The 24878-nt window shown below is 43.5% G+C and overlaps 1 protein-coding gene across 1 annotated transcript in view; it reads right to left on the bottom strand.

The window, feature by feature from the left end:
* The window catches only part of DTNBP1 (dystrobrevin binding protein 1), a 96355-nt gene that overhangs the window by 5510 nt on the left and 65967 nt on the right, over positions 1–24878 (bottom strand). The window contains exon 8 of the mRNA XM_065911901.1: positions 1535–1690. Within this exon, the coding sequence (XP_065767973.1) occupies positions 1535–1690 (156 nt within the window). The remainder of the gene's footprint in view (positions 1–1534; positions 1691–24878) is intronic.

Genomic DNA, 24878 nt, shown 5'->3' with positions numbered 1-24878 from the left:
ATGCTGCAACTAAGACAGACCTGGCACAGCTAAATTAACCCCTCAACACTCAAACTGTACTGTTCACCTCAGCTTAACAAGTGCTGGGTACACACCACCTCCTTCAGGACATGCTGACAGAGCCATACCTGAGTCTTTTCCTCCCTCATTCTTGGATTCCCTCAACCTCTCCTGCAGGGGCACAGAGGTGAATGACAAGGAGTGAGGGTAACAGGTCGACTGGGGGGTTCTGTGAGGGGGCAGGGCTTTCTAAGGGGCCTCCCCGGTGGCGCCAGGGGCAAAGAACCGCCTGCCAGTGCAGGAGACATGAGAGACATGGGTTTGATCCGTGGATTGGGAAGATGGCCTGGAGAGTTCCATGGACCCAGAGGGGCCTGGTGGGCTACCATCCACAGGGTCGCAAAGAGTGGACACGACCGAAGTAGCTTGGCACGCACGCGTGTACAGGGGTTTCCAAGGGGCTTGGAGGGACAGGAAGCCCAGGACACCATCCACACTGCCCGCTGCTCCGGAGCTGGCTCCTCCACAGACACGAGCATCCGCACACCGAGATGGACAGCGCAGCACCACTTTTTTTTTTTTTTTTTTTAAAGCCGATCCCTTCTCCAGGGGATCTTCCCAACCCAGGGACCGAACCCAGGTCTCCTACATTGCAGGTGGATTCGTTACCAGCTGAGCCACCAGGAAAGCCCAAGAATACTGGAGTGGGCAGCCTATCCCTTCTCCATTAGATCTTCTGAACCCAGGAATTGAACCAGGGTCTCCTGCGTGGCCCTTACAGAGGCCAAGATCTTAAATGTCCAATTAGGAAACTGTTAGGCTACATCCTGACCATGGAGATGCCACTTTTTTTTTTTTTTTAAGATTTATTTATTTATTTTATTTTCAGCTGTGCTGGGTCTTCACTGAGACACGCGGGCTTTCTCTAGTTTGTGTGGGGGCTGCTCTTTGTTGTGGTGCCTGGACTTCTCACTGTGGTAGCTTTTGTTGCCGAGTGCAGGCTCTGAAGCATGGGCTCAGCAGTTATGGCACATGGGCTTAGTTGCTCTGCAGCATGTAGTATCTTCCCAGACCAGGGATCAAACTGGTGTCCCTTGCATTGAAAGGCAGAGTCTTAACCACTGGACCACCAGGGAAGCCCGAGATGCCACTTTTAAAACAAACTCTTGCAAAGGATTTTTGATAATGTCAGGGAAGGATCCCCACGCAGCATGAATTAGATGTGAAGCTGGATATACGTACAGTCCATAAATAGACACACACGAAAACATCACCCTCAAATGGTAATAGGGATTAGTCTGTGCTACAGATTTATGGCTACTGTTTTGTCTTTTTTTGCTTTGAAAAAAAATGTATTCCAAATTTTATCTTCAATGAAAGCCTAGAACTATCTTGAGGGGCAAAAACCACGGCAAGACAAAAATGGCAGGTCGCATCCATTTTGGAGTTCTGGTGTAATAATAAAAGAGCCCTGAGATCTCATCCCAGCCCCAGCATCCCACGTGCACCCCCTCTGGGTAGCTCCCCGACTTGCCTCGCCTCTCCGCTATCTGCAGGTAGCCTGTGGAGAGGTACTGCTCCATGTCCTGCTGGAAGGCTTCCTCAAAAAACTTCTGCCGCTCCTTCAGCTTCAGCTGCTGGGTCTGCTCCATCTCCAGGACCTTCTGGGAGTGCTCCGCATCGAGTTCAGCTGAGGAGGCAGAGCGATCTGGGTCAGGGTTTGCAAAGGGACTGAGACGGGAACGAGTATAAAGACCCACTAACAGGGTCAATCTTGACGTGGCCTCCCACACCCGTGCATCCACCTTGACCTCACCCGGCTCGGCCGGCACACAGGAGACGCCCAGCAAGCACGTGGCTGCCGGGGTCTGCGAGAAGAGCGCCTGGCCATGAACCAGCCACTTGGCCGAGTGGGTTAAGCTGGCGGGGCCTTGTGCTAACTCGTCTGAGCAGGATGGAGGTGTGAGCGAACTCCACACTGGTCCCCATGGTGCAACACAAATGTGTCAAATCAGCATGATGTACACCTTCAACTCACACAATGTCATATGTCAGTTACATAAAAAATTAAACCTCTAGGAAAAAAGTCTTCATGGTGTTACCAAGTGATTTTAACCAAAAAGCAAGACCAGAATTTGCAGTGAACAGTGGTCTCTGAGGCCCCACGGGATGGACCTTAATCATTCCCTCCATAAATACTCAATACCATGTGTCACAGCTCCCGGGTACAACATGATCCTCTGCAGAGATGGTAAAAACTTGATAATGGTGTATATTTTTAACCCCTAACCAGTTACCATCGTCAACATTCAGAATACTCTGGATATTCTTGTATCCTGATCATACATGCAAGGAATGCGAACCAGCAACGATGTGCAGTCTCCTCACTGACAGTCACTGCGCACTCCCGGAATTTACCTGTCACCTTGACGTGCACCCCCCCAAATCTCTCTCCCCACTGGAACATAGTGTGAAAAGCGCACGGGGCTGGGCTCGGGCCCGTCCCCTTTTAGCAGATGCTTCTGCATGTCACACCACCCCCCTTAGCCCACATCTGGTTTCTTTATGAGCTCATCCATACACCCACGAGTCTTCACTCAAGGTTCATCTCACGTGTTTCCGGTCAGAGCGTTCTTTCAAGCCCAGGGACCCATAAACTGGCCCAGCCCAGAAGTTCCCGGGGACGGAGGCGGCTCTTGACCAGTTGGTGACAGCAGTCAGGGCATCCGTGTCCCGCCTCCCAGCCGCTGGGTGGGCAATTCCGGGGGTATTCTGAACACTTCTCAGGGATCTTGGTGGGGCTGCAGTGGTGGCCAACCCCGCATCCCTCTGTCAACATTTCCTCCTTGCCCCCTCACCCCTGCGTCCCTGGATCACCTCCCAAACAAATCACTTGCAGCAAAATCCTCATCTCAGGCTCTGCTTCCCAAGAAACCCAAGCAAGGATGTCTAGTACCAGCTACAACTAACAGCCTCACTGGGCTTCACCTTCCTCCTCTGTACAAGAGAGAAACTTATTTCATACGGGTGTTGGTGGGATTAAACAGGAGGTAACATGAGAACCACCAGGCACACAGTATTGACCAACAGCTGACAGCTAATATTATGACCAGCATTACTATTAGGAAAAGGACATGACAGGAAATGTTACCAGAACCAGGATGAGTACGGCGTCCGGTCCTCACGGAGTCACCCCAGCTCTCTCAGGCCTGTGCAGACTCTTCAGAACAAGTCACCTATCAGTGCCCCTAATTAAATGTGCAAGGAATTGAGAGAGTGTACTTGTAAGAGGGACAAGGGAATTCAAGAGGATGTCTTTTCATTTATTTCACTTCAGCCGTCACCCTATCTGCTCAAATGCTTGAAGACTGCCAAGTGCATTAGAATAAGTCAACCCTCGAATAGATTAAGGATGCTTCAGACACTTCAAATGAAGTTCAGTAACTCTTAAAAAAAAAAATTTCCAAAATAGGCAGCTCATAAACAAAGATCAATGCAGAAATCATCAAAGGGGTTTTCATTAAAGAGTATCTTTTTTATCTTAAGATTTTCTATAGATAAATAATTACGTAACTTGAAAACTTTCTTCTCAAGACTTGTGCCTCAAAAGTCCAGTTCTCTCATGCTTCTGAATGATAAGTCCTATAGTTTTTATCTAAAGTCTTCTATGTTGGAATGAAATCTAATCATGTTCCAGCCCTCTCAAAAGGTTGGATTAGCAAACTTAAAATGACTTAAAGGAAAATAATCACTGTTTTAAGACATGTTCCCTAGTTATCTGAAACATCCCCAAGCTCCCTTTGTCATTTCCCACTTTATTTCAGAGCCCCTCTTGTATCTCAGGGCTGAATTCTAAGCCAGATTCACTGAGAACTGAGTACATTTACTCTACACCAGCTCTGCACTCAGGGCAGTCATGATGAAAGCACATGGCGGGTATTGAAGGTAACTGCCCTGCTCAGCAGCTAAGGATTCACCCCCAGCTAGGTGCCTGAGCAAATGTGTTCTGACTGTGCTGTTTGTTCTAGAATCATCAGTTCAGCTTTTGCCAAGAAACAACTACATTTGGGAGTGGAAGAATGATGGAAGGACACTGAGGGAGTATTTCAGATCTGGAGGTTTAACATCACCTGGATTTGGGAGAATGACTATGGGAAGACATAAATTATAGAACATTTTCTACAAGGAAAAATGACTGCTTGTTCACATCTAAGATGTCATTTATTATATGGGGGAAAACATGACAAAGATTTAAAGAACTTCAACAGCTAGCCTAAAGATTAAAAAGAGAAAAAAAATTAAAAGATGCTGCCGTTTTTCTACCAGGATTCAGGAGTAATCATTTAATTCCATTATCTGCCCAGGCCCGTGTCTCCTTTATTTCAACTCCAGGTCATTGTTCAAGCTTTATCTGACTGCAACTTCCATTCTAGCCTCCACTATCAATTTCAAATGGATAGTTTCTCAAAACAAGAAAAAAAATTCCATTACCAGCAAAGACGGTATAATCAATTCTCAATTATATGTTTTAATGGGGCATAAGGGTAGCACAAAATATATCAAATATAAAAAATCCATCAGGTTCATTTCAGGAACAATTTCAACGTATTCCACAACTAAGTCCATTTAACAGAGCTGACAAGTAATAAAAGACAGTGAGGTGTTAATGACTGAAAAACCCTGGGGCAGCTGGGAAGAAGGAAATGAATGAAACGAGGAAAACCAGGACAAACTTCTCTGGTAAAAGGGAGAATCTCTTTAATACAAGAATGTTAAAAGAGAAAATGATAAAAATTTAACATGAGTTACAAAAAATTCTGGCAATTTATACTTAGTTTTAAGATTGAGAGCATTTTTCATTCAAGATAAATAACTAAGAGTAAGAATAAATTTAAAAGCCTTTTTTCCCCCTCATTGCATTGCATGGCAGGCATGCAGGATCTTATTTCCCCTACCAGAGATCAAACCTGTGCCCCTGCATCAGAAGTAGTGCAGTTTTAACCCCTGGAAGCAACTGACAAGAGATTAATTTTCAAAATATACAAACAGCTCATACAGTTCAATATCAATGAAAAATGAGCAGAAGACCTGAATAGACATTTCTCCGAAGAAGACATACAGATGGCCAAGAGACACATAAAAAAGGTGTTCAACATCGCTCATTATTAGAGAAAGGCAAATCAAAACCACAATGAGCAATGCAAATCAGAACTACCTGACACCAGTCAGGATGGTCCTCATCAAGGAATCTACAAACAACAAACGCTGGAGAGGGTGTCGAAGAAAGGGAATGGGAATTGGTGCAGGCACCAAGGAAAACTGTACAGAGGTCCCTTAAGAAAACCAAAAATAGAACTACCGTGTGACCCAGCAACTCCCTGCTGGGCACATAACCCAGAGAAAACCATAATTCAGAGGGATATATGCACCCCCGTGTCCACTGCAGCACTGGAACACCCCACAGAGCTTGTTCAGATCTCACCAGTCACGTATGCACGCGTGTGAGGGTACGGGGCGGGGGAGCTCTATGCAGGCTCACGAATAACCACACTCAGGATGTTACTATTACCACAAGGCTTCTCCCACTGCCCTCTGGTGATCACACCCTCCCCCCCTCCCCCCCCCCCCCCCAGTCCAAATCTGTGATCATGTCATCTCACAAAGGTTACATAAATGAAATCATGTGGTACACAGTCCTGAGGTTGGCTTTTTTCAGTTGGAATTTCCCTGCGGTTTTCAGCAGCTGCTCATGTTGATAACTTGTTCCTTTTTGCTGCTGAGCTGGTTGTAGGGCAGGGGGACCACAGTTAAGTTTGACTAGTCGCCCACCGAAGGACACCTGGATATTATGAGTGAAGTTGTGAAAAATGTTTGTGTACCAGCTTCTGGATGAAAATAAGTCATTTGAGACAAACACCCAGGACCGTAATTCTTGGGTCATACGGTGAGTGAGTGCACCTTCTGGTTTTGAGAGGAACTGCCAGACTTGCAGAGTGGCTCCCGTCCCCAGTGTCTGGGTGACCTCTTGCCTCGACATCCTCACCAGCATTTGGTGAGACCCACAGACTGTGTGCTCAGGGAATCGTTTCCTTCCCTCCTCCTTTTCTCCAGAGGAGGTGTCTGTCAGAAACAAGGCTCGACTTCCTCTTAATTACCTTCAATAATTGCTATTATTTAAATAGAAAAACATTTAGGTTTAGAAAAACTCTACACAGGAACTGGGGACTTGTTAAATGAAGACAAAAATATAGATGATTTCCTTCCAGTTATAAACCCCCACCTCTTCTGTATTTTTACCATTTAACAGTTAACTTTTATTTCTATCTCAAATAAGTTTTCACAATAAGGCACACTCAACCATTTTTAAAGTCACCCCAACCTTCTGCCTCACATTTTAAAAATGAATGCAAATTGTCTCAGATTGGACAAAAAGAGCTTTAACTAATACTATCCTAGAATGGTAGGTTTTAAACATTCTTTTAAAATACCAACTTCTCTGTCCTATGTTTCTACAGTTTTTAAGAGTTTTCTGTCTAGCCTTCATCAACAATTAGTTTCCAAGACAGATTTACAGTTATTTTATACCATATATTATTTCTATGAGTATTCAAAAGTATTATAAGAGCTCTTCCCTTATTCCTCAAAGTCAGTCTTTGGGGAAAAAAATTCTGTGCATGTTAAAGTCAACATATTTTTAAAAATAAAGTGATATGACTCTTTACAGAACTTTTCTTCACCCTCCCTCCAACACACCCATGTATGCGCATGTATGCACACACATTTATCAAGAACCAAATGGCACATTTCTTTTACATGCAACTAATAAAGGATAACTCTTACCTCAAATGTAGTAATTTAGAATAATGACTGGTTTTGCAGACAGAGTGAGTAACTCAGACAAGTCACAGCAGTTCCTAAGGAGACTTCGCAAAGTTCAGTCCTTCAGAGCAAGCTACTCCAGCAGCTGTTTCCTAAACCCATGTCACAGGAAACAAACACTATTCTAGTATCTAAACCTCTGAATGCTTAAAAAAAATTCCTATCAATTACCCTGAAGGAAATGACCACTGTCTAGAGTATTAGAAAAATGGACACCAGAAACACAGCATGTTCCAGGTCTGCTCAAAGCAGGAAGCTAGAAATGCTCAACTGCACCTTATCTTTTAGTGCGGGGACAAGGCAGCTTAGAAGACCCTGGCCTGGCGACTGCTCTCTGCTGGTCACCCTTCCAGGCCTCCAATTTCCCATTCGTCAGAAAGGGGAGAGGGTTGGATGATATCCATAAGAAAGTCACTTCCAGCTCTTAAATAGTATAATTCTATTTTTACTTACTTTTGATTGGGGCAGGAAGAAGTCTCCCAGATCCTATCTTTTTTTTTTTTTTTTTTTTTGTAAAATTATATGGAAATCAGATTAGCAGTAGGAATTTAGGACCTTTTAAGACAGTGACAAAAAAAAAAAAAAGACAGTGACATTTCAAGAAATCAGATTCAACTATTTACAATTTCCTAGAATTTTAAAGTCATATCTGACAGATTCCTTCATTTTACTTCAGAGTTGTGACCTACTTAATAATTATTGGGGGGTGGGGTGGTGGGAAAGGTTTATATTGCTATAGGAATCCATCCAAACTCCACAGTTTCTTGAATCCTTCCAAACTCCACAGTTTGTTGTTGTTGTTAGTACAATTAAACGCTCTAGACAAAGTACAAACCAGCTGCTCGTGTCTAAGTATAAAATCAACTATTACAGAGTTCATTCAAAGGCGTGATGGAGATAGTAGGCTTGTAGTGTCATCAAAATCAACTTGAGGGCTGGTGACAGAGTCTACTGGATCACTGCGTTCCAACACCGATTCTCTGACTCAGTACCTGGTTGGGTCAGAGAATTTACATTTCTAACCAATTCCAGGGCGATGCTGCTGCTGCTGGTCCAAGGACCAGACTCAGAGAACCACAGCTCTTGATGAACTATTTCTGTGCATCCACTTTATTCAGATTTTGTACTCTGTACAAATATTTATATAACGGAAAAGAGTAAATATAAGATGGGGAAGCTGCCACAATTCATGGAAATGACAGAAATGTCCTCTCCTAAACTCTAAAATATTTACAAAGTCATCTAAAAAGGAAAGTCTCTAGCAGCAGCCAAAACATATAAACAACCACGGCTTCTCATGAGTCCTCTTCACTGATGAGACACAAGTACCTTCAGAATCAGAAAATGCCATTCTCCCGCTCTGTGGAATCCCTTACCAGGCCCTGGCTCAGGGGCTCGGGGCTTCACGCAGCAGGAGACAAAAAATGTGACCCTCTGCTCTCTGTCCCGAACCCAGATCTGACCTGGGGCGGCGGGTCCTCGTCCTCTCCATTTGCAGAGACATCACCTCTATCGGACACTCACGTACACAGCGTCACATTATATCTGTGTTTAAAACGGATAAACGAACTCAGACAAATAAAAATTAAGAAGAAGAACATGTTGCTTATAGTTTCCTTTGTTGTGCAAAAGCTTTTAAGTTTAATTAGGTCCCATTTGTTTATTTTTGCTTTTATTTCCAATATTCTGGGAGCCCTCAGATTGGGAGAAAATAATAGCAAATGAAGCAACAGACAAAGGATTAATCTCAAAAATATACAAGCAACTCGTGCAGCTCAATTCCAGAAAAATAAATGACCCAATCAAAAAATGGGCCAAAGAACTAAACAGACATTTCTCCAAAGAAGACATACAGATGGCTAACAAGCACATGAAAAGATGCTCAACATCACTCATTATCAGAGAAATGCAAATCAAAACCACAATGAGGTACCATTACACACCAGTCAGGATGGCTGCTATCCAAAAGTCTACAAGCAATAAATGCTGGAGAGGGTGTGGAGAAAAGGGAACCCTCTTACACTGTTGGTAGGAATGCAAACTAGTATAGCCGCTATGGAGAACAGTGTGAAGATTTCTTAAAGAACTGGAAATAGAACTGCCATATGACCCAGCATTCCCATTCCTGGGCATACAAACTGAAGAAACCAGATCTGAAAGAGACACGTGCACCCCAATGTTCATCGCAGCACTGTTTATAATAGCCAGGACAAGGAAGCAACCTAGATGCCCACAGCAGATGAATGGATAAGGAAGCTGTGGTACATACACACCATGGAATATTACTCAGCCATTAAAAAGAATTCATTTGAATCAGTTCTAATGAGATGGATGAAACTGGAGCCATTATACAGAGTGAAGTAAGCCAGAAAGATAAAGATCAATACAGTATACTAACGCATATACATGGAATTTAGAAAGATGGTAACGATAACCCTATATGCAACACGGAAAAAGAGACACAGATGTACAGAAGAGACTTTTGGACTCTGTGGGAGAAGGCGAGGGTGGGATGTTTCGAGAGAACAGCATCAAAACATGTTTATTATTTATGGTGAAACAGATCACCAGCCCAGGTTGGACGCATGAGACAAGTGCTTGGGCCTGGTGCACTGGGAAAACTCAGAGGGATGGGATGGAGAGGGAGGTGGGAGGGGGGAGCGGGATGGGGAACACATGTAAATCCATGGCTGATTCATGTCAATGTATGACAAAAACCACTACAATATTGTAAAGTAATTAGCCTCCAACTAATAAAAATAAATAGGGAAAAAAAGGAATAAATCTAACAAAAATACACAATACTTTCATGCATAAAATTATAAAACTTTGTTTATAAAACTTTAAAAATTGAGAGATTAAAAAAAAAGAAGAAGAAGAACATGTACTCAGAGTGAGATATGACAAAGGGCATGGCAACAGAGGCAGAAGAGATGAAAAATCTGTGACTGAGGCTGGGGTTCAGGACTTGGCATATGGAGTTTGAGGAAACAGAAGCAGGGCGCTCACTCTGAAGTCCCCCTGCTCGTCCCCTTGAGGCAGGTCACACGATCCTCGTGGGGAAGTGTTCCTTCCCCGTACCTGCAGGAGAGGAGCAGGCTGTCTCCTGGGTCACTCAGAGCCTCTGTCCTAATGACGCTTCTCCACAGACGTCCACTCTTCATCAAACCTGGCTCAAAACACTCACGTCTAACTGTTTTTTCAGGTCTTCATTTCCTTATGAAGGCCCCCAAGTCATGTCAAATTTAACATTAATCTCTATACTTTTCTCCTGTTGATGTTGCCATTTTAATTTTCAGATTCAGCCAAGGACCCTAACAGGATAAGGGGAAAACTTTTTTCCTCCTCATACTAACTATCATGCCCAAATACATGCTAACACATTTTGAAGCATCAATGAAATGAATAATCTGATTTAAAAATAATACAGGTTACAGAAATTAGCACAAGAAGTGAAACTGTTAAATATCAAAATCTAACGGAGAAACAAATTATTTCAAGTTTTCAAAGGTCATGGGTATGGAGAAGAATCAAAAGCTAGTTGATGGATTTTTCATAGTAATTCTGGCATCAAAACATAATCATGTATGTTTTAAAAGGAGGGGGTGAGGGGAAGCCTAGGTGGGCCCCACCAGATTCTAAAACACATCACAAAACAACAATTTAAACATTATGAAAAAAGAGATGGGCTGATTATTGGAATGGAAAACCCCCAAGAGAGAGTTGATCATATGCTAAACAAATATAATTCAGGATATATTTGGAACCAGTGAGGACGTAAAGCATTTTGTAATAAGTGGCATTGTGAAAATCAGCTGATCATCTATAAAATCAATTTAAGGGCCTACAAGGTGAATTAAATAACTGAATACCAAAAATGACATATGGAAAAATAAAAAGAAAGCCAAATTAAATCTTTAAAGTTACAAGTAAGGGACCTTACACAATATTGAATAAATCCACAGATCCTGAGTCACATGAACAGTAAACATCCTTGGATGTTTAAAAAAAATACAGTGAAAAGGGAAACAACAGACTGAGGAAAAAGCTGCTACAAAGGGCAAAAGACCATTATTTTTCCTCTAGTAAACAACAAAAACAAAAATCTATTAGAAGAAAATTCAGACCTCAATAAAATCTTTTCAGTAGAAAAAAGATAATTCACAGAAAAAAACTGTTCAGCACAATATTTTATCAAAGATGAAATACTGTTTTTAACCAATTGCATACTGGTCAATATAAAAAAAATTCTGACAAGAGTGAGGTGAGACACTTTCATTACTAGTGTTTGCATGAAATGAATTGTTAAAAAGACCCTTAGAAAGCAATCTGATTGTAAAAATCTATGCTTTCACCTAAGGGAACCTGAAGGTGCACAGTAAGGACATAACCCAAAAGTCCTTCCTTGGTGGTCCGGCGGCTAAGACTCTGCGCTCCCAGTGTGAGGGGTCTGGGTTTGATTACTGGTCAGGGAACTAGATCCCATGCGCCACAACCAAGACACAGTAAATACATATTTTTTAAAAGAATAAAAGAGTTATCTACATAACGAAGCTCATTTCCACCCTCAGTAGCTTGTGTTACCTTTCCCACCAGCGTTTTTTAAAATTTCCTTTTAATTGGAGGATAACTGCTTGACAATATTGCGTTGGTTTCTGCCATACAACAGTATGAATCAGCCCTAAGTATACACATGTCCCCTCCCTCTTGGAGCTCCCTCCCGCCCCTTGGGTATCACAGAGCGCCAGGCTGAGCTCCCAGTGTTTTCAGCTAGCTAACAGGACACCTGCATTTTAACAGGACACAGGAATAAAGCACAGTGGAGGAACTGCTCTGCCTCTCCTGTCCCCCGACAGCCCAGGTCAGACCATGGGGCCGGCTCTGCCTCCACCTTAGGAACTGTCCTGTCCACAGGGGAGGGGACCCACTGGATGGATAGGCAGATACCTCCATACACTCCACTGGTGCGATGCTGGGAGATCAAAATCAGGTTCAGTGGAATATTACACATTAGCATAAGGGTTCTCTATGCTGAAAGAATAATTCAGATGTTAGACTTCTTTAGGCTAAATATCACGGAAGAACACCCAGTAATAGTTAAAACAATGACCTTCAGACATGTTTTTACTTACGCTGCCTTCATTTCAAATTAAGTAGTCCAAAAATTGTAATCTAGAACCATGGTTTCAAACCTTTCCAAGTTTAAGAGTGGGTGTACTTTTATTGATAATTTACTGAGAGAATACATGACAACAAAAATCTATTATGAATTCAGGAACACTTTTAAAAGGACTCTAAATTTTATTTCCCACAATATTTACAGCAGAAGAGTGCATATATTTCAACTATAAATATTTAATAACACGAGACCCAAAACTCAACATGCTTTGGATACCAGCCTCTTATAAATGTTCCTATGCCCCAAGTTGGAAACATTCTGTCCCTAGAAGGGTCAGTGACAAATCTCAGCATGCTTGAAAGCCCATCATACCTCATTATTTCCAGAAAATACTTTAGAAATGGGGATTTATCACTTTCAATTATGAGCTGTTGGAGGCTTCTGAATGAGTGACTTACGAATAAATTTGTACTAGGAATGGCTGCCTTGGTCCCCTCCCTCCTTTCACTGTAAGTCCCTCAGCCTGGTAGCTCAGCTGGTAAAGAACCTGCCTGCAGTGCAGGAGACCTGGGTTCGATCCCTGGGTTGGGAAGATTGCCTGGAGAAGGAAATGGCAACCCACTCCAGTATTCTTCCCTGGAGAATCCCAGAGACAGAGGAGCCTGGGCGGCTACAGTCCGTGGGGTCGCAGAGTCGGACACGACTGACTAAGCGCAGCGCAGCCAGCCAACAGGGTGGGGACGAGACACGGTTTCCCTGCTTCCCAGACGGGCTGGAGGCCCAGCCAGCAGCAGCGGCGGGAGATGGGCCTCGGGCAGATCCCAGAGCCCAGAAGGGGAGGGAAGAGGTTGCAGGAAGAAGGGGCTCTACATGGGGCAGCCTGCTGAGCAGACCAAATTCCTCACTTCCCTTCGAACTATTTCCTGAAATTTCACAATTAGAGATTCACACATTTAACATTTCTCTTATAAAGTTGAGAATACTATGTTTAGGAGCTTTTAGAAAATTTCAACATTCAAAATTTAATGTGAATTAGTGTCTTATGCTTGCTCTCTTCCTAATGCTTCTCTCAGATTAACGGCTCACACAGATGGCGGCGGGGAATGGGTAGAAAGACAGATGATTGTGAAGAAAGGGGGGCAGGGCAGCCGTGGTGGTGGCCCCAGGAGGGAGGCCTCGAGGGTAATAAACGCCCAGCAGAAAGAGGGACCAGAAAGTGAAACAGACAAGTACAAAGTGTCAAACACACACTGTCTTGATTCAAAACTGTGTTCAGAGGTTAGCTTACGCTCTGCTCTTCCTGTTTTCTCTTCAACTACATTATGGACAGTGAGGACTTCCGTCAGAACAGCCTGGAAGCTAGACCCCTACAGAGGAGGTATGGCTGAGAAACTGCTTCCCCAGTTACACAGGACTTGTGGTCAACATCCTGGGGCTCCAAACAAGCCATGCGCTCTCCCCTGCCCTGACTGTGACTGCAGGGCTGCTGGCTCAGAGGTGCCCCGCCAGCCAGCCTCTGGGTCTCAGCTCAACTGCAGCCCCTCTGACAAATGCAGGGAACTCCAGGCGCTCCTTCCTGCTCTTCCTGCCGTAAGGCACCCTCTTGTCCCCCCACCAGACACTAGGTTACTCGAGGGCAGACACAATGTCTTTTAAAGGGATGTGGGTATGCCACCCCCAAATACACCACCTTGGCAGGGGGATTATCTCCAGCTACAGCTAAAGGCGACATAGAAACAGCAGAAGTGGGAGCAGCTCTTTGGCCTTCCCCTCTGGGACTTCCCTGGTGGCTCAGACGGTAAAAGCGTCTGCCTACAATGCAGGAGACCTGGGTTCAATCCCTGGGTTGGGAAGATCCACTCAAGAAAGAAATGGCAACCCACTCCAGTATTCTTGCCTGTTAAATCCCACGGATGGAGGAGCCCGGCAGGGTACAGTTCATGGGGTTGCAAAGAGTCAGACATGACTGAGCGACTTCACTTCACTCCTCTGAAAGCAGGGTGTAAATTTCCCTCCGTAAAGGAAGTATCTCCATTTGTAAAGCAGGCCGCCCCCTTCCCTACCAGGCATCAACAACGAAGGCAGCCGCTGGAGTCTGCACAGCAAACCTCGCTCAGCGGTCCCTGTCTCCCACGAGGCCCTCACCCTCACGTTCCCACAGCTCGCCACCTCTGCAAGCCTGAACTCTCCCTCCTTGTCTAGTTAACGCCGTCACAGTTTATCACACCCTTTGCTAAAATGGTATATAAACCCCTGGGTATAACTGCTGCTCCGGGTCTTCACTTCTTTTCTATGGAGGCCTCCACGCACACATACAAATTTTTTTAAAAACCTGTCTCTTGCCCAGCTGATGCTCAGGCTGTAGGTACCACACCTGAGAGGTGGAGGAGAGCATCTTCCCCCCGCCTGCTCAGCCCGGCGCCCGCAGTGCCTGGCTGAGTGCTGAGCGACCCGGGAGCACCCCGGCAGGAGAGGGCCACGCGCACGGGCGGGTGGTGGCAGGCTCCCACGGGCTGCTTGCCGGGAGAGGCGCGGAGGGCAGTCACAGCGGGCCGGGAGTGTGAGGCAGTCACGCAGGAGACAGACACAGCAGTCCGGGAAAGAGCGGCGAGGCTGAAGGGAAATACTGGCACCCCATCACGTGTGCTGAGAAGAGACATGCATCGCCACCAAGGTCAAGAGTGCGAGCCGGGAGCGCCTACAGTCAGCTCTCGGGGGCTGGCAGTGGACAGTGACGTCAGATCGGCCCATAAAACCAGTGCAGCACGCATTCAAAAACACCTGAGCTTAATAAGCTTCACTTTAATACAAAAAGGCCATTACCCAAGGACCGCGGAAAAGTTGGCCGAGAATCCTGTAAACCAGTGAAAATGGCATTCCAGGGATTTTCCTGGTGGTTTAGTGGCTAGGGCTCCACACTCCCAACACAGCGGGTCTGGGTTCGACCCCTGGTTATGGAACTAGATCCCATGGGCCACAACTAAGACTCGGTGCAAACATTTTTTTAAAATGACACTCCAAAAATAATGCCACCCCTAAATGATCAATAAAATACAGCCTCTGAATCACTCCTCAAAATTTGTATTTACAAAATGATGCAGTGAACTTTTCCTTGGGGCTGACAACTGAAAGTGGGCTGAGAAACGGAAAGAGAATTGAGTTTATTCAGAAGCATGCAACCGTAAGGACATTTATCCTTTTGATGAAGAGTTCAACATATACATGAGATTATGGGAATTCCCTTATATGTATTCAATGATATGTACTTAACACAGCAGCAAGATATACAAGAAGCCTATTCTTCAAGAAAAGTCCATAAGCTGAGCTACGACTCCTAAAACAAGACCCGGAGCGTTCTGAAACTGGCATGTGACATGACAGTGTCCGCTCGATGAACTTTCCACATAGCGTCAATATTCCTTAGAACGAAGCCTTGCCCACCAATCCACTGCACAGAAGTACCGCTTTCTTAGGGAACTTCCTCTGTTCTAGGCACAAAGTAGGAACTTAAGAGTGGCTGTGAAAATAGCAAACGGATAACTAATTACAAGATAGGAGTAAGAAGGCACAGCATTCAGGAAACACCCACTCGAGAAAGCAGTTTAAACCAAAACAGAACTAATTTCAGGTTATCACTTTATTTTTTCATGAGCAGAGGAGAAAAACAAACAAACAAACCAAAAAAGCCCCCAAAGCCTGCCATCTTATGAAAAAGTCTGCCTGAAGGCACAGTAACACAAGCGGAGTTGACGGTATGAAATAGTGGAGCAGCCCTGTGCTTCCATGCTCTTTGAATACATTAGCATATAAACTAAGGTCTTGGATAGCGATATAAGATTTTTAAACCCTTAAAAACACAAACTTCATATTATGTGTGATGGCACCATACAGATACATACACATTCTGTTCTCAGTTTGGGTAAGACAGAACCACAGAGCTCTCCAGAGAGACAGAAGAGTGATCCGATTAGCACTTTGGCACAGACTGTCCAGGCCTTTCTCTGTCCTATATCTGCGTTCCCTTGTGCTTCCCAAAGTACCCAGGGGAACTTTGATCCTCATGGTCAAGGCAATTAATGATGATGCTCCTGGCAACAGGTAGCTCTGCCTTTTCAGCTCAGACAGCTTTGCCAGTACTTAAATTTGCTTATAAAAACCTATGTGTCCCAGAATCTGATAGTTCATTTCTTATGACTTTCTCTTTTTTAAGCCCCTTCTTAATCCTAATTCTTTCCCATTTACCATCATGAATATGCACATGAGATGAAATATTTTCAAATTTCCTAGAATCACTTAATTTTGAGGGTCTAAAGGGTCCTACAGATTGTGACTGCAGCCATGAAATTAAAAGACATTTACTCCTTGGAAGGAAAGTTATGACCAACCTAGACAGCATATTAAAAAGCAGAGGCATTACTTTGCCAACAAAGGTCTGTCTGGTCAAGACTATGGTTTTTCCAGTGATCATGTATTGATGTGAGAGTTGGACTGTGAAGAAAGCTGAGCGCCGAAAAATTGATGCTTTTGAACCGTGGTGTTGGAGAAGACTCGCAAGAGTCCCTTGGACTGCAAGGAGATCCAACCAGTCCATCCTGAAGGAGATAAGCCCTGGGTGTTCACTGGAAGGACTGATGCTGAAGCTGTAACTTCAATCCTTTGGCCGCCTCATGGGAAGAGTTGATTCATTGGAAAAGACCCTGATGCTGGGAGGGATTGGGGGCAGGAGGAGAAGGGGACGACAGAGGATGAGATGGCTGAATAGCATCCCCAACTCGATGGGCATGAGTTTGAGTAAACTCCGGGAGTTGGTGATGGACAGGGAGGCCTGGCATGCTGTGTTGCGATTCATGGGGTCGCAAAGAGTCGGACACGACTGAGCGACTGAACTGAACTGAACTGAACTGAAAGGGCCCTACATTTACCATTTACCATGTATGCCCTTAAGAAGCTAAAATGACTTGGCAAAGGAATTTCAACATCACATTGTCTTTCTTTCTTTGTAGCAGCATTTCATTACCTCTCTTATCTATAACTGAAGTCAAGAGAAACCTTGGATTCTCTGAACACTTCAGGAAATTGTAGAAGAGAAAGTATGTTCACAGGTATCAGTTTCACAGACAGAAGGGAAAGCACGTAGAAAAAATTATACATTTTAGTTTTCTGAGTAAGATACTTCTTACCATCAGGCTAGAATTCCCAGTGCTTTCTGTTGTATTTTGAAAAATAAAATGAATTTGATTTTTTGAGAAATAGTAATTTGAGAAATAGTAATTTGCTTCTATTAATTCATTGAGTCAATTAAAGGACACTGGAAAAATCAAAGAAAAGATTCTTCCACATTTCATACATTAGAACATTTTAAAATAAAAGCTCGGAGTTCTAAAAACATCTCACAATCATCTTTTGTTCAATTAGTGGGTTAGAGCTCACAGTTTGTGGCACTGTGATTGTTCTCTCATATTCATCAGACTCGGTCACATTTCCCCTGATAACTTCCTGAATTAACAGTACAGGAGGGTCCATCTGAGACTACTCAACTCTAGATTATAAGCCACTTTTCTACAACAAAGGGACTTGATCTTATGTGTGTGTAGCATTTAATAAGTACTTACTTTTTTTTTTAATGAAATGGACATAGGAATGAATAAGTAACCTGGTTTTAATTTTTTTCCAAAGCCTTGTGAAGTAGCAGGAAAGCAGTGAAAATGTTCAAACTAAATTGCCATGTGTGGGCTATTAGGGCTGTCTCCTTCTGGCAAAGAAAAGCCAACGAACGGAACCCAGAACAGGTGTCTGCTGGGGAACAGAGCAGAAGCCACAGACACCAGCTTTCTCGTGCTTTATTATAACCTCCTGGTTGGGAAGCTTGGCCATGCAGAACTCAAGGCAGGGAAGCCCACGAGTGTCCCTAATAGTCCTAACTTTCCCACTTCCCCTGGTCCAAGCTACCCACGTTTCTCACTAGCTGGTCAAGAGCCTCATAGCTGGTCAGACACATCTTCAACAGCCCTCCTCCAACCCTTTCCTGCACAGTAGCCAGAGTGATTATTCTGCAGAGCAAACATGGTCATGTCACTCCCTGCCTAATGAAAGCCTCTGGACACCCCTGCTTCACATGGCCTAAACGACCACATCACCTCTCCAGTCTCCCACGTACCACCCCAGCCCAAATGGTCTCCTTCCTCTACCTCCTCAAACTTGACACAATCTCACCAGACTTTAGCTCTGCAGGTGCTATTCCTCTTGCCGGAATCTCTCTCCTCCCCTTTTAGTTCCTACTCAGCTTCCAGACCTCAGCCTAAGTACCACTTCCTCACAGAAGGATTCCATGAGCTCCACAAGTAAGTGAAACCCAGCCTATGATAAAACTTCTAGAAGAGAATAAAGTCTCATGGCCTCGAGTTTGGTAAAGAATTCTTAGATATGACAACAAAAACACAATTCATTACAGGTTTTTTTTTCGATAAGAGAGACTTCACCAAAATTAAAAACTTTAGTGCTTCAAAATAAATAAATAAGGAAATGAACAACCACAAACTGGAAGAAAATATTGGCAAACCACATATCTGATCAAAAGCTTGTATCCAAAATATAGAACTCTTTCAACTCAGTAAGATAACCTAGTTAAGAAATGGGCAAAATATTTCAGTAGTCATTTAATCAAAGAAACACGAATAGCTAATAAACACATGAGAAGCGGCTCACATCAAAACGACCAGACAGGGAACCTCCGAGTCCTCTACGAGGCAGCCTAGCCGTGGGCAGAGCACAGCCTCTGCGCCCAAGGGGACAGTGTTCAAGCGCCTGCTTCTCCACTTACTAGCTGGGTAATTCTGGAAAGTTACTTTCAAATCGTTCAAATTCATAAAACAGGGACAAGGACGCTAAGGCTGCTTTGAGAATTAACAAGACGAGTCCAACATGGCTCACGTCCCCTTCACACCACTTAAGCGGCTCTCCTCGTGGGGACCAATGGTCCACGTGTTGCCAGTTCCGAAGGACCTATTTCAGTCTTCCTATTTCTGAGAAGATGACAAAGCTGCCCACTCTCTCCAATATCTAGTTACTCCAAATTCTGTTAATTCTGCTTCCAAAATATCCCAGGAATCCACTTTTGTCTCCATCCTAGTCCCATCCCTCATCCTTCTATCTGGCCTCTGCTTCTTAACTTAACCCTTCCCATGTACCTAACCAGAAAGCAACAGTCATTTCCCCACATATTCACTAAGAGTCATCTTTTTAAGTTATGAATCCAATGTTACTCCTTTTCCCGGATACACACACCCGCTACTTACTCTGTCGGCTTTCCCTTGCAGTACGAGTGAAATCCAAACTCTTCTGAATTCTCTGTAAGATGTTCTGGGGTCTGGCTTCTGCAGTGGCTCCAGCCTCCGGCAATCTTCACACCTGACAAGTTCTTTACTTCCTTGTAACCGCTAAACACGTGGTTCCTGCTGCTAGAAATTTCTTCCCCCTCCTTTATTCATACGGGTTTTCTCCTTCTCATTCTTCTGGCTCAGACGATAGTCATCCTTTCCACCTGCCTCACCAGGCTAAACTGTGTCCCTGTGATAATGATGGTCATTGCTTATAAAATGCCTGTCTCTTCCTGCTGGACCACCCTCCATGAGGGCATCTCTCCCGTCTCTCACGTGTCTGTCTGTACACGTGCATGTATATTGTGTATGTACACATATGTGCATACACCTATTATATGAACATGTACATATTGATACATGTGAACTTACTGACAAGCAGAGTGCCAAGCACATAGTGGGCAATCAACAAGTGAATCCTAGTATTTACTTTGTGTTAAGGGTTACAGAATAAAACGACCATTAACCTAAGCTTCCAAGTACCTTTCCCAACAGCCCTGAGACCACTTAGGATCGGATTCCCTTCTGTTCCAAATACATCTGTATATCCTGTCTTACTATTCTTCTCTCTCTTCCTACTGGACTACCGGCTCTTTGAAAGTAAGAATCTTTTCAACTTCCCCATGCTTAGCAAAGAAACAGGCACGAGTCTTTGTTGAATCAGCAAACACTGATTATAGCAGAAATTTATCTTTTAAAAACCTTATTTTTATTTGGATAACCTTCATAGATACCAATATGCAAATGATCGATTTGGTTTTACTTTGATGCTTTAAATAGACAGTTAATCAGAAACAGAAAGCCAAACCAGCTATATCATCTCCAAAGAGCTTGATTTCACTTTTCATAAGATATATTTGAACACAAAGGTAATTTAAATTCAAATAATTAATTTTTTAATTAAAAAATCCATAAGTAAAACACATGGACTATATTCTCTCCATGCATGCATGCTAAATTACCTCAGTCGTGTCCAATTCTGTGCGGCCCTATAGACTAATTTTCTGTTGCAGAATGGGGGAGTCAAGGTGTACTGGGGAAATGAACACATTTTCAATAGGTTTCCCATATTTTTCTACATTTGCTTCTTTTTGTTCCCCTTCTCTACAAGGATGGTGTTTTAAAAAATTAATGCATACACACACAAAAATTAATGCACATTTAATGCCTCCAGGCTCCTCTGTCCATGGAATTCTCCAGGCAAAAACACTGGAGTGGACTGCCATGCCCTCCTCCAGGGGATCTTCCCAACCCAGGGATCGAACTCACATCTCTTATGTCTAATCTGCATTGGCAGGCAGGTTCCTTACCACTAGCACCACCTGGGAAGCCCAAAAGTGAAAGTGCTAGTGGCTCTTTATGACTGCATGAACTGTAGCTGGCCATGCTCCTCTGTCCATGGAATTCTCTAGGCAAGAAATCTGGTGTGGGTAAGCCTTCTCCAAGGTAAGATTCTCTTCTCCAGAGGATCTTCCTAACCAGAGATGGAACCCAGGTCTCCTACATTGCATAGTATAGTGTATATGGTGTTAGTCGCTCAGTCATGTCCAACTCTTTGCGACCCCACGGACTGTGGCTCGCCAGGCTCTTCTGTTCATGTGATTCTCCGGGCAAGAATACTGGAGTGGGTTGCCATTCCCTTCTCCAGAGGATCTTCCCGACCCAGGGATCGAACCCAGGTCTCCTGCATTGTAGGCAGATTCTTTACCATCTGAGCTACAGGGCGGGGCTACTTTCATCAAATCATATTTTGGTATTGTGACCTACGCTGACTTAGAGATTGACTAAATCAATTCCTGATTTACTAACAATAATCTCATGGGAATAAACTGAAATTTGACGCAGAAGCCAAAAGAAAAACACACCTCACAGCCTGCCAAGAGACACTCCCATGAAAATGAACTTCCTATTTTCAAATAAAGGCTTACTGAAACAACGATTTAAGTCACTTTTCTGCAAAAACCAGCTCTATTCAAAAATGCACTGTGATGTACAGAATGCTTTCTTAAGCCGTCTCACATTTTTATTTGATGTACTGAATAGTGTATTAGCAACCAAAATATCCTTTTCTCGTCATTAAAAAATCAATTCTACATATTTGCAGCAATAGAGTTAATAACAAAATTTTTAAGGTGGAAAGATTTGTTACTCCTTTCCTGCTAAACAAGGACACACAGGTGTTCAGCTATATTTCACAGGGTAGCACATGCAGCAACCTGAAATACCAGATGGGGGACACTACTGGAATGTTTGTGTGACATTTATGGCAAACTTTTGAAAAATTATTATAAAAACAGCAGAAAGAGTTCGGCTTATGAGCCTAATCTCATTGCTCAAGAGAACAAAAGGAGGATGAAGCAGAGGAACCTGTACATCTGTTATTTCATCAGCTGTGTAAGGACAATGAACTCACCACCGTAACAATGCCCTATTTTTGCACCTGCCCACTGCTTCCTCTCTGGGCAAGCACCATAAACTCCACCCTCTAAGCCAGGGAGCTCACTGGCAGATAAAAACGTTCACAAATTCTTTCCCCTCCCAACAGATCCCTGAGACATGCTGCTTCTGTTTGTGGAGCAAACTCTTTGTAAAGTGATTACTCTGTTCTTTGTCAGAGTACTTTACGTAAGCTCACAGACTATGCTCACAGACTTCTGCAAATTTCCACTTAAAGTTTCTGGATAAAACAATAACATTTTAATGTGAACTAAGGCAGTCTGTGAACTGAATAAGAGACAATATGCAAATAAAGAATAATTCAAAAGCATACTCTTAGTAAACTAGAAATCAGTAAACTAGGTATTACAGAGATATAGGTACATACAGAGATATATGACTTAAACATTCTATTAATAAGTGAAACTTATATTTCACTTACTAACCTAAAAAACTAACATTACAACATCTTTCTATCTTAATGGTACTAAGGAGTTATAATTACTTTAGGTATGATAATGGTGTTGGGGTTAAGTCTTCTTTTTTAGAGGTATACACCGAGATCCTAATGCAAGAAATTATACCACATAAGGGAATTTGTTTTCAAAGGACGGGCTATGCGTTGACACTGAAGCAGGGTGCTGGGGACGTGGACTTTCACCATACTCTATTCTGGACATGTTTGATAACTTCCGTAACAAAAAGGGGGTGGGGGAAGCATTATAATTCTTTTAACTGTCTACTTGATCAAACAAAGGATTTCAGCTAGTCACAGTTCAAATTTATTCAAAGAACTGTCAATCTAAATTAAGAGACTGATAAGGTCTATTAACTGTCACATTAAACCTCACTGTAATCTCCTTAAAGACTGTAAACCTCTGATCCGTGAAGAAGCGTCCCTCCACTGTCTCTCTCCTAGTTTCAGGGCAAGTACTGCTCCTGGGGTTTCAGTAGCCACGTGGGATCTTTTTTAAGATCAGTGCCCAGAATCCCACAAGTTTAGCGCCACGTGACTGCGAGGCAGTCTGACGACCTTCCTCTGGGCGCCCTTCCCTATCTGGCAGGCGCCCCCAGAACCCTGCACCAGCCCACGCTGACTCCACAGTTCACTCCTGGTCCTGCAGCCACTGTCTCCCAACGACACTGTGAACTTCCTGATGGGAGCAGACAACCTGTACTTGGACTCAACAGGAGCCGAATAAATGAGGGATGAGAGAATAAATCTATAAATCTCAAAAGTCAGTAGCTCGTTCTAGAACTCAAAATATTTTGTTAGTTTTCATATTATAATTTCAAGACATCTTCCTAAAAACTATTTTAATACTCTAGTTTAATCTCACTAACACACATTTGTTAAGCTGTTTCTGAAACCAAAGTGTGAGTCCTGAAGATATACTTATGATAGAAATAGCCAACTCATATTTGTTGTGAACAATTACCTTAATTTACAGAGCTTCACCACTGTTTTCATTTAGACAGACAGTCCATGGCTAATCAAAAATGGAGAGCTAGGAGGCCCATCATGGAGAAGGCAATGGCACCCCACTCCAGTACTCTTGCCTGGAAAATCCCATGGACGGAGGAGCCTGGTGGGCTGCAGTCCATGGGGTCGAGAAGACTCGGACACGACCGAGCTACTTCACTTTCACTTTTCACTTTCATGCATTGAAGGAAATGGCAACCCACTCCAGTGTTCTTGCCTGGAGAATTCCAGGGATGGGGGAGCCTGGTGGGCTGCCGTCTATGGGGTCGCACAGAATCGGACACGATTGAAGTGACTTAGCAGCAGCATGAGGCCCATCAATAAGAATTATGATTAGTATGAACCCATAATTAGAAAGAGCTTAACATTTATTCCAAATCTACTATATGGCTGGTACTATTATTATTTCACTTATTCTCATAAAAGCCCAATGAGATAGGTACTGCTATTATTCCCATTTTACAGGTAAGCAAACAGACTCAGAGGTTAAGTCCCTTAGCCAAGGATATGCAGCTGTAAGTGATAAAAGGATGCAAACCCAGCCCGTGTGCTGAACTGCTGACAACCCCACCAGTGTTTGCGAGGTACAGAAACTCAGCTCTGTAACCCAGAGAGGTCTGGACTTGACTCTTCTCTTTTTCTGTGTCATTGAGCCTTTCAAGTATAACACAGAGAGAGTGAAAAATGGAAAGCAGGTCACTTACTCTATCTGCCTCATCTCTGTAGTCACAGCAGCTAACTCTTATGTAAACGCCAGGCACTGCTGAAAGCCCTGTACACGTACCAACTCAAGTTAGTCCTTAGAGCAATTCAAGGATGTAGGTCCTGCTCTCATCTTCATCTTTCAAAGAGGAAACGGAGGCTCAGAGAGGTTACATAACATGCCCAGGGCGCACGCCGAGAGGCTCCAGATTCCGTGCTCTTAATCACTGGCTCTAGTGCCCAGGAGGCACACAGAACTTGGGCTAAACTAGTATGTGTGCTTTAAGGATTAAGCTTTGTACATCCTCTCTGGAGCAAAGTTACCAGTTTTTATTTGTTTTTAACTTAGACTATTTTTTCCCAGGTATATAGTCTACTTTCAATACCCAAAGTTTCCATCCTGCTACCATATAGGAAATGTCTGATACATGGAACAGAATAAGAGAAAACTAAAGCAAGGGTTTTTATAAACTTATCAAATCAATAACATGTCTGAGCAAGTCAATGCTAATGAGCTTTTAATATAAGTCATTATAAAGAGTCAGCTTTGGAGGAAATGATGTTCACTATCTTGTAATAACCTATAATGGAAGAGAATGTAAAAAATATATATATTTATGTAGAATTGTGGTATTGGAGAAGACTCTTGAGAGTCCCATGGACTGCAAATAGATCAAACCAGTCAATCCTAAGGGAAATCAACCCTGAATACTCATTGGAAGGACTGAGGCTGAAGCTGAAGTTCTAATACTTTGGTCACCTGAGGCAGAGTCCACTCGTTTGACCCTGACGCTGGGAAAGACTGGAGGCAAAAGAAGAAGGGGGCGACAGAGGATGAGACGGTAATACAGCAACACCAAGTCAACAGACATGAATCTGAGCA

The sequence above is a fragment of the Muntiacus reevesi genome, chromosome 20 (assembly GCF_963930625.1).
Source record: "Muntiacus reevesi chromosome 20, mMunRee1.1, whole genome shotgun sequence".
In the NCBI taxonomy this organism is placed as follows: domain Eukaryota; kingdom Metazoa; phylum Chordata; class Mammalia; order Artiodactyla; family Cervidae; genus Muntiacus; species Muntiacus reevesi.
Note: the sequence above shows the minus strand (reverse complement) of the source record. Positions and strands in the feature narration are given on the sequence as shown.